This window comes from Sander vitreus, chromosome 20, assembly GCF_031162955.1.
Source record: "Sander vitreus isolate 19-12246 chromosome 20, sanVit1, whole genome shotgun sequence".
Lineage (NCBI taxonomy): Eukaryota > Metazoa > Chordata > Actinopteri > Perciformes > Percidae > Sander > Sander vitreus.
In genome coordinates, this window is record NC_135874.1 from 12,775,790 (window position 1) to 12,786,940 (window position 11,151).

General features: G+C 40.0%; 1 protein-coding gene across 1 annotated transcript; it reads left to right on the top strand.

Annotated features, from left to right (window-relative positions):
• The first annotated feature begins 5,936 nt into the window (after positions 1–5,936).
• Positions 5,937–7,987, top strand: id3 (inhibitor of DNA binding 3). The gene is made up of 3 exons (XM_078277812.1): positions 5,937–6,371; positions 6,759–6,832; positions 7,225–7,987. Exons 1-2 carry the CDS (start codon positions 6,072–6,074, stop codon positions 6,810–6,812), a joined length of 354 nt encoding a protein of 117 aa, XP_078133938.1. The 5' UTR covers positions 5,937–6,071; the 3' UTR covers positions 6,813–6,832; positions 7,225–7,987.
• Positions 7,988–11,151: the final 3,164 nt, after the last annotated feature.

The window sequence follows — 11,151 nt, forward strand, 5'->3', positions numbered from 1 at the left end:
TCAGATTGTTCTCTTCATTTGGGCTTCCTGATCACCCATACAAATTTCCTGTTTGTATCTCTCCATCTTGCTCCCCCAGCCCATGTAGTCTCCTCACAAAAACACATGCATGCAACTTGCGTTGTGTGGGGTCTGCAAACAAAATGAAAAGTATTATGCCTCGATCCCCTCAACGTGCACAGACCGGCCGGCTGAACCTCTCACTGCAACTTAATACACCATTGTAATTGCTCATAAATGTGGAGATCGGTTTATTTCCATTTCAGTTGTCTCCTTCCAACACAACTTGCAAGCTTCTCTCCTAGCTTGGGTGTCTTTAAAACAACACATCATGCTGCAGTCTGAGTATTTATATTTTCTCCCAGCATTATATTCAAGAGCAGTTTAGCAGCCAAAGTGGACTTCGTTTGGAGTATACTGAATTAAGAAGTGCAGGAATGGACTTGGAGCCCACTCTCAAACACTCTTTGCGTCTTTATGTACAGGCTGTGCTCTGTGTGGGGTCCCAGACAGTCTGTAATTACAAGGTCAAAATTCTAGTTCAATTGAGTTTAAAGTGCATTTACCATAAATGTCCCACTTACAAAACAACAGTAAGAACAGCAATTACACAAGAGTATTTTTTTTAATTATTATGGTCATCATCTGGTAGTCATCTGCAAATTGTTGCATAGGTCTTGATATGGGTTAGCAATTAAAGATGTAGCTTCACACTGAGAGAGAGCCCAAGACCAGATGTGGATCAGACTAATTTTTCCCTGGAAATGTGGAGACAACTAGCAGACACACTGTCTTTGGGCTGTCTGCAGACACTCATTCTGGTGTTTGTTTGTAGATTTTGAAAACAGAGGAATAGTTTTAGACAAGAATATAAGGGCCTTCAGTGCTTCCATTAATGGTCATCCAGTGGAAGACTACAGCAGCAAGTTCACTGACAGCTCTAGAGTGGCTGTACATACTCATTCTGAGTCTGACTGCTTAACAATCTGTGGGCAGACTGATGTCTCTTCTGAATAAGTACATTTATTAATCATAAATTACATACACATACAATTCAAAACGTTGTTTGAGAGGAATGAGGTGTTATGACTAAACAGATTACCCTCGCCTAAACCAACTAGCCCCAACCATGATCACCAAGTCAGGCTTTAACTATACTTACACAAAGCCAGATATTTACCCTTATTGGATGGCTGCAGAATAAACGGACTGTTCAAGTCAGGGACGATGAAAACGACAAAACAATAGTATGACCAACAGCTGGCAGCCTCTCCGCCCGCCCAGTCACACTAAACATTACAGTCAGCTTGTTTTGGTGGCCATGGGCTTTATGTCCTTCTGTGGCTTATGTCCCACCTGCAATACAGTTGTATGGCCTCCATTTATTCCTGCGTGGACCAGTTGAATATTCACACCCAAGGACATAGACAGGGCCACCTGACAACATGATAATGACAACAGTAAATTCCCACAATCAGCAGCCAGGGTAGTGTGAAACTGTTGCCTCTGACTTCTGCTAGATATTATGGTTTAAGGTGTGTTGTACCGCCAAGCACCACATTACCAAATTGTGATTACTGCTAGTATTTCTGTCAAAGTATGTTTAATGTAACATCTACTTTGCCACCAACTGTTTTGGTCTCTACTTGAAAATTTCAAATTATTCCTATTCAGTGGCAAAACAAAGATAGCCCTTTTCACCTTTTCTATTCACATCCAAATTGTATTTAGATACAGTTGAGACAGACAGTAGTTCACATATGAGATCAAAAAGCATCTTGAATGAATATTCTGGTGATTTAGTATCCTACTACCATAAAACCATAAGGGTGGCGGACGTGAAAGAGACAAATATTTATTATAACTCTAAACTGATGCAGCAGAGGCCAAAACATCCTGATTTTATACAGTTGACTCTTGACCCATACATATAGTATGAGTCAAGCTCCAAAACAACTGGATCCTACAGTTCCCATAATGCAACTCCCTTTGTTATATGCTCCCTTGTCTGGTAAATATCCACACCTTTGAAACTCCACACCCCCAGATTGTAATGCAGACTTTCTGTCAAAAAATGTGTAATCTTCAAGCCCAAGCTAAGAAAACCATGATGACATAACACACCAGTAGGGTTATTTATTCAGACTTGACAAAGTTCCTCCACAGCCACAGAGGACATTATGCAACTGTTTTTACCGGCTTTGAGCCCTCCTTGTGATGAGTAAACTGACCTATATTTGTCACATGTGACCACATGTTAAGGGATTTTGCTACAGCTACAAAGAAACATTGCTCATTTTTCTCAAATGACATGCAGACAGAGAAAAGACATGCAAATATTATATATATATATATATATATATATATATACATATATATATATATATATATATACAACTATATTTTTGTCCACCACCAAATTTGGTCTGAGAGGTCAAATCCCCATATGTGTTTGAATGCAGTCACACCTGTATTATGAACTGGCTCAACCAAAATGCATTTTTAGTGTTAACCAGACAGCCACAGTGTCAAATACCTAAAGGGGTTTTATCATGGTGCATAGAGTTTGCTATGCCCCTAACAGCCACAGTAGGCACATAGTGGGTGAGTGATTGAATGAATCAATGAATGAAGCATGTGGGTGAGTTTCGTTCTTAATACATTGAGTATCTTCTCATCTAAAAACCAAGCAAGATCATTATGCACACTCTTGAACAAGAGACTCAAACATAAATAACAAGGGACCAGTACAAATCAAAAATGTGTGTAAAATGTCATGTCACTGCCTGGGTCACTAAGGACAAAAGCTCTGGATCTGTAGGCTGTTCAAAGCTGATGGAGAGGACTGTAGCGTCTTTCATGAAGGACAGAGTGAAAACAGGGAGCAGAGGAGGAGGAATCCTGCACTACACACACCGGTTTACAAAGAATTAAGTTTCAGTGTGTTTCTTGCCACTTCATTACCCCCAAAAAAAAAGATGGGCCTGCACTTGTGGATGAAAAAGATACCCTTCTGTATACAAGACTGCCTCTCCACATGACAGTGTGGTGGTTTCCCTCCCTCCTTCTGTCTCATCTCACAAGATGACCCTCATTACTCTTCACTCTGTGCTGTTACCAGAAGTAGAAAAAGACACTTTGTTTATAATGGTAGAAGGTGCTTTGAGAGGTAAAGATGAATAGAAGGGGTGAGATATAGATCCTGCAGGTATGGAAACACATTCAGTCATACAAGAGGAACGGATATTTAGGTTAATTTTTTTATGTGATTGTATTTTAGTAGTATTTGGCTGTAAATAAAATGTAGTGGGTTGAAATTTAATTGAGAGAGAGAGAGAGGTAGAGAGAAGGAGAGAGGAGGGGGCGCTGCTAATTATGCATGGCGATTGTTGATGGCTTGATTGTCTGCGTCCAGCTGCACGGAGGAGCGGGGAGAGGGAGAGGGAGAGGGAGAGGGAGGGCGGGGTGAGAGGCAGACTCACTGACGCCAGGCTCGGAATTCTCCCATCCATTGAAAGAGAGACCCGATTGTGTCCGGGGCCTTTCCGACAAGCACCTGATCTCTGCCCAGACACACTAGTGTGTGTGTGTGTGTGTGTGTGTGTGTGTGTGTGTGTGTGTGTGTGTGTGGCGCACAGATTTACGCACTGAACACTCTGGAATCAGCAGACAAGCGCTGTCATGGGAGGAAAATACTCTGTTGGCATTTTTTATATCCTAGAAATAACTCCTATAGTTCCTAGAAATAGCTACGGATTCAGGGGCAGTGCTTTCTGTGGATCATCAAAATTAAATGGGATAATGTTTAAGTCGACTCCACATGGAGGCCTGTGATCTCAATCTATTTTGCCCAAACCCAGTCAGCCCAGTTCGCTAAATCAGCAAAACACGAACAATTATTTTCCCACCAGACCTGGGAAATAAAGCAATGTAGTGCGACATCTGTCCTCCCCTTGACATATTTAAGAAAGATATTTAAGGTCAAAGTCTTGTTTAGATACTCTGCTTACACAATATATATCTAAAATAGCGCTGGACTGAAGTCCTGTCTCACGGTTCAATATTGTGGTTTGCTCTAAAGTGAGGTCGTGGAGTGACTCGTCATACAGGGTCAATGGTTGTGAGGAGGATGGGGGGATTAGGGGTTTGATTACCAGGAGGAAGGCAGTGACTTGAACATCTGTTAAACCTCTGCATAATGGGGAGGATATCTCCAGCCGTGCGCATTTACGCACAAATGTGTGCAAAATTAAATAACAGTCGGCTTATATGTTGCTCATCGTCCTTAATGTGTTATATTTAATCCACTATTTTTGTTGCATGTGACATAACAGGCTAATGCCAACTCTGCCATGATATGAATGCCTAGTTCAAACCCACAAACAGGCTAACATCCTGGCACTTACGGACCGCTAAGCTACTTTATCTAACTACTGTAAACTACATAGACAATATTACTTGACAGTGTAACGTTATTTGGATTTTCTCGGCTTTAATAATGATGTTGACTGCTTTCCTGTCACTTCTAGAGATTCGTCTCCAGGCCATGTTGGCTATTCACCATTACACAATTATGGAGTATTTGGAAAGGTTTTCCACTAACTTTCTCTGAGTACAACTGCAGACTAGAGGAGGGATTGGGGGTGTAGAGCTATGTCCGTGAGTGACAGACCCCGTCTTCCAATCGGATCTCTGAGCGCCTCTGCTTGTCTACCCTCTGGTGGTGGACGGGGGAGGGCGGGCCGTCTGCCAAAGAGGGGAGTGCGCGTCGGGGTGAATGGATGACGTCGGGAGGCTGGCGCCAGCATGTCTGGGACTGGCGCGTTAGATCAACACAGCTGGGCCGGGATAGGACACACAGCTGGCTCAGGCCTGCATTCCTCCACAAAACAGGATTGTGAGAAAAGGGGAAAATAAGACCCAAATAGGAGCAGAACTAAAACGGAGCAACATTTGGAATTGTTAAAATATAATGTTCATAAAACTGTTTAACCCAAAAGAGGGTTAGATTTTAGCAGTAAGCGACTGGACGGATTAAGCGCACCTTTATTATTATTTGCCAGTTTGAATCATTGTTGATCATGATATAGACATATGCAATAGGGCTATAAGAGAAGGACTAAGTTAAACATGAATAATCACTCAATAAATCCATATCCAATGGTCGATCATCAGAATAACATGTTCTTAGCTACTTCTACTGGAGAAAATAGCCTGGCCTTCCACTGACCTTTTACCTATTTTATATAAATATCCTATTTTCATCATTTTTGTTTTTGTATGCACAATTTTGGGAGTAGTGTGTCCTAGTATAATCACATACACTACTTAAAGATCTACATATAGCCTATATTATATCTGTCTATATAGTTTTAAAGAAATACAGTTTGATTATATGTTTTTAAAGTCTTGACACGGTTAGACAAGCAGTCAAAATTCATTAGGATTTACAATCAATAAGAATAGGCCATAATAATTAGCATATCTAAAATGGAACAGTCTATTTGAGAATTCGTCTGGAATTATACATGTTTTTAAAGTAGCCAAAGTAAATTAAGAGTGACATATATAAACTGTAGAAAAATCTATAATCAAACAGCCATATATTCTTGCAATTACACCTACAAAGTTAAGTAGCCTAGTTGTAAACTAAAAGTATTCCTCTTTTTTACTGGAGATTCTTGCAAACTTGTAATGTGACCCACTTTTACAACCTTTTCTATCTGTTTCAAATAAATATCACCACCTGAAAGAGAGGTAACTAATTGATTGACAATCCCCTTTAGGCATCCCAGCCCTAATTTCCTCGTTCTTTCCAACCCTTCCAAGGTGATATCAGCCAATGAGAATGGGCTTGCGCTTTACACTGGCCAATCAGAGCACGATGCGAGGAAGGGGGCGTCCGCAGGCGCGTATTGTATAAAGACCTAACTGTAGTCGCTGTCAGAGCACTGTAGCTTTTTAGGACAGCGACAAAGGAAGACCACAAGAGGAAGAAAACCATTACAAACTTATACTTAAACGTCAAGCCGAGTCTTGTTGTTGTTGTTGTTATTGTTTCTGTTTTCATTATGAAAGCCATCAGTCCCGTCCGCTCGGTGAGGAGCTGTTACAAGGCCGTGTGCTGCATTTCGGAGCAGAGTCTCGCCATCAGCCGGAATAAACACTCGTGTCTGGAGGAGCCGGTGGGCGCCCTGTGCGACATGAATGACTGCTATTCTAAGCTGAAGGAGCTGGTGCCGAGCATCCCGCAGAACCAGTCGGTCAGCCAGGTGGAAATCCTGCAACATGTTATCGACTACATCTTCGACCTGCAGATCGCGCTGGAAGCGGAGGACACAGCCACGCCGGAGATGGTTTTGTCAATAAAGGTGAGGGGAGATGCGGGCTGCAGGGTGGACTCATGCTTGTCCTTCAGACACTGACAGTCACGAACAGCTAGTCGTGTAGGCCTTTAGCTCTCTGCACTATACATATCTCTGCATTGCACTGCAAAAGACAATTTAAGTCCATGATCTGTGGATTTTGTAAAGTTTATTTCACTTGCAACATAATGTGCACCCCCGCTTGCATGCATGGCGCTAATGTTGTATTTTAGATGTTTTGTTGTGATGCGGTAGCAGATGTTCTCTGATACAGTATGTAATGTTGTGGAAAACATGTTATAGGCTACCCCCGCACACACATTATTCTTTTTTGTATGCAATTAGAAGAGTATTGTCATGGTTGCATTGACACATTTTTTGCTCTCCATTCAGACTGCCGACCTTGCTCGTAATTTCTCCAAAGAAGAAGGACGGTTGTGCCATTAGGATGAGGATGGCAGATCATGGTATGTATTGATATATACTGAATCTTAATGGTTTCCTAAATAACTAAAATCACAAGAGAAATGTGCGTGGAAACATCATATCTTCGGGCCACTCGCTTAGAATTACAACAGTGTCTTGTTTTGACTTTCAAAATTAAGTAACTTGAAAATAAAACTTTTAATACCAGCGAGAATAGTGTCGGCATTGATGTGCTGGAAGATGAAGTTCTCCGTACCCTTCACATTCACCACGGTTGCCAATTAGACAGGCCAGTGAATGTGTTGCGGATTCATTGCTATCTGCCTGGGGTTAATGAAAGTTCCATGCTAGGCGCCAGTCTGTCTGCTCTCCTCTGCAGGGAGGGAGGGAGGGAGAGATCTGACTTCACTTTTCTTCCTTTCTCTCCATGCAGGTGCAGGGAAACACATGTCTCCACTTCACTCCGGGCAAGAGGACAAGAGGGGCAGAAAGGGTGGGATAGGTATTTGGGAGAGAAGGAGAAGGAGGAGGGAGGTGGAGGGTTTAAAGAAGAAAAGACAGAAAAAAATGGACTGTTTCCTAGATGAGTGGGGATCAACAGTGGTGCATGAGCAAGAAAACAGAGACTCATTCTTTGGCCCCTGGATAGACAAATCAACACACCAAAGCAGAAGCCAGGATTGGAAACTGAAAGTGACCGGCTTTGTATGCCCTCCTCCAAAAAAAAACTGGGATCCCCTATAGGTAGAAATAGAAACATTGGTACATTGTTGTTTTATTTTCCTTGTTTGTATTGCATTCCAAACCAACTTTATGTGGGTTAAACTCCACACCCAACCTAAACCCTTTCTACACCAAGTCTCACATTATCTCACATAATTGTCCCAGCTTTATTTCCACCCTCTAATCTGATTTCTAATGATCTGGAGACTATTACAACTTCATACGAATGTGTACATATCTGCTGTGGGTATGTAAGGTGTGAGTCAATTTGGATGTTGGTAATTTTTTCTGAATGGGAGTTTGGGTTTTCTTAGTTATAATCAGAACTCTATACTAGAGTTAATTGTAAATGTTTGTAGGGATTGTGTTATTTCTACAGACAATGTGCTGTGAGTTTCATAAACTCTTTATAATAATGTTTGCTTTGTATGTATGTTCTTATGTAATTAAATAAAAAAAAAGATGTGAAACAGTTTGGCCTTTATGGTATACATTTATGAAATTTCAATGAGTGTGAACTCTCAATGTGTTATTCAGAAAATAAAGGTGACTTTTCAGTTTTGGATGACAATGAAATGCTGATACAACAGGATGTATTCAGATGAATCTTGAGGTTGAGTGGTTGGAAATCAAACAAAGGGAGTTTCCTGTGAGTGCTTCTAATTTTCCAAAGAATGAGTTACCACCAGTAAAAAGCAGTTGAACTTCCTAGATGGTGTAAGAAGAGAGGATGTTACGTGACCATAAACCAACCATTCTGATCATTCATAAATCTTGAGAGCATTGAACATTCATGACAATAGATCAGCATGTGCATAAATATGCTGCTTTGACGTTGGAAGCTGAAGAGCATCACCTCTAATGTAGCATTTATTCAACTCCAATAACAACACTTTTTTTAAAGCCTTTTATAGGCCTATTATATAGCAGTGGAAGCTCCACTTATGTAATCATACAATAATTAGGTCTACAGAAAGAATACAATTGTCTAATGACACATGAGCAGTTTTGTAAATCGATGTTACTGTACTTAGCTGGTCTGAAAAGCTGAGCAAACTACTCCACCTTGTGGAGTCATCTGGAGTTTCAGGTATTTGTTGGCACTTATTACCAGTCCTCATCTGGATCATCAGCAACAATAAATAATCTTGTTATTTATAGTCTTACCAAACTTTAAAAAGGGACACGAAAGGATAAAACAATCAGACTCTCCAATATTTTTAAGAGTTGAATAAGTTGGCCTAGTTCTGACCATCATACTGCTAATAATGAGGTTGCAACTCCATCTAGTGGTAAAAATGTGTTATTGGCTCAACGTTTTCAAGCCACTGGAGCACTTCGGACAAATTATGATGAGTTACAAGGTGTGAAGAAATCTTCATATTGCTTTGCAATACCTTTGTGAACTATAAAATAATCATTAATTTATTCCTTCTGTCATTTTAATGTTATTTACTGTTATTTTACTATACTGTACAGACACTTACATATACTAGGCTCTTACAACCTATTCATATTTAGACTATTGTCCGTACTGTATAATGTATTCATATGTAGACTACTACACTACTTATACGTATGCTACATATTTTGGGTACTTGTTGCACATGTTTATACTGTATATGTATCTTAGCATATTCATTTCCCACTGTTCATACTGTCAATACTGTTCCTACTTTATAAAGCTAGCATATTCATATCTACCCCTTACTGTTTAATATTATTCATTATATTACCACTATACATATGTAGGCTACATTACTCTGTAAGCTACTTCACTGCTTTTTTGCACTTCTGGATGGATACTAAACTGCATTTCATTGTCTCATTACTCTGTGCAATGACAATAGAGTTGAATGTCTAATTTCAGGCGTGTAGTTAGTTTAGGTGTTGTACTGGTTTGCACAACACTGTAAGGCAATCATGCCATTTGTACCTCACCTCAAGTTTGCAAATCAGGGGACATGATGACATGACATGTATAACATCAACAATGGGCGAAAAATTGGCATAGAGTAGAATCAACACCTAACTGACATAAACATAACTTTTACAAAGGCATTGTTGTATTAGATTATATAAGACACTTGTTTATGATATTGTATCTGCTTCATACATTTTTGTTAGAATATATGGTTAATTTGACATTTGTGTGTTTTTAATTGAAAGAATCATGAAGAAGATAAACCGGTAACAATGCTTGAGGCTTCAGTACTCAATCCACACCACAAGATGGGGGTGTTGGATGAGGATGGAACAACTTGTGTCCTTCTGACATCCGAGGAATGTGAGCACTCTAAACACAAGATAAGCTCGTAGCTTTGGATGTCAAAATGAACTTTTGCAGGTCAAGTACTGCTTTGACACAGAACTTCAACCCTTTGAGCTCGCAACAAATCCAGATTGGTGTGATACAAGACAGAGATTACTGAGCATACAGTAAAAAACAAAGCAGCCCAGGCCTAAATGTAATCCATCGAACACGCCATCAGTCACATGAACTACATAAAACCAGCTGTAAATCAATGCAGCAAAAGCCCATCACTGCTGTTATATATGTTGATGTGACAGCACTTGTTCTGTTTGTCTGGCCCCATAGTGAGCCTTCAGTGTGAGGTATTTCACACTATCTTATAACGATTTTAAACACATGTGACATATTTACTTTGGACCATTTAAATTCCATATGAACTTGATGGAGGGTTTTTTCAGTTTAGAAAACAGTATTCAATGACAAGTAATAATATAAGAATAAAAATGATGTCATGGCTTCACTGATTTACTTGATTACTGATTACTGTCAGGTCAATTGTGTGTATAGCCCAATGTATCGTTGTGTTTGGCAGGTTCATTTCAGCCCAAGCTCTCTAAAGAAAACAAAGGAAAAAGGTTCCCTCCACATTATATTAATAGTTTGTGATTCAGACCACATTAAACTACATTAAAAGGATCACAAAATCTGAGCAACAATTCTATGACTGTGGACAATGCAACATCTCTAATGAGTACTGCATTTCATACTTTGGTACGAATGAGGAAGGAACAGAGAGAGGACATGATATAGGTTGCAATTTGTTGCAATATCATGTACAAGGCAAATGTGTCAACCACCAGACAATTGAGAATGATCTGATCTAATCCAGTGTAAGCAACTGTGTCAGCTTTTTCCCCCACCCTTGATTCTTTATATGCATACGCTAATGTAAGTCATTTGGTGCTTTATTGAGAGAATAATGCATAACTAACTTATCTTGCATTCAGAACATTTTTAGATTTCATGTTTTGAAATGATGATAAAATGTAGTTTAAATCGAGGCATGACAATAGGGCTTGCTCTGGATGGGAGTCTGCTTTGCCTTGACCAATGGGGGTCATGTCACATGGCTTGGGTCTGCCTGGTAGCTGTGAAAGGGGAGGGGTTGTTTTCTTTCAATATCTCCTCTGAGCCAATAAGCAAGAGTGGTACTGAATGAATCCAATTATCATCGACAAACTAGCCCCAGCAACACCTTGCACCAGGCCACAATACACTTTCATCAAGAAGATATATTGCTTCCCATGTAAACAGTGAAATGGCTCCTTTCTTACTATTTAAATTAACATTGAAGGCCATGTTTATGCAAATTAAATTACATAT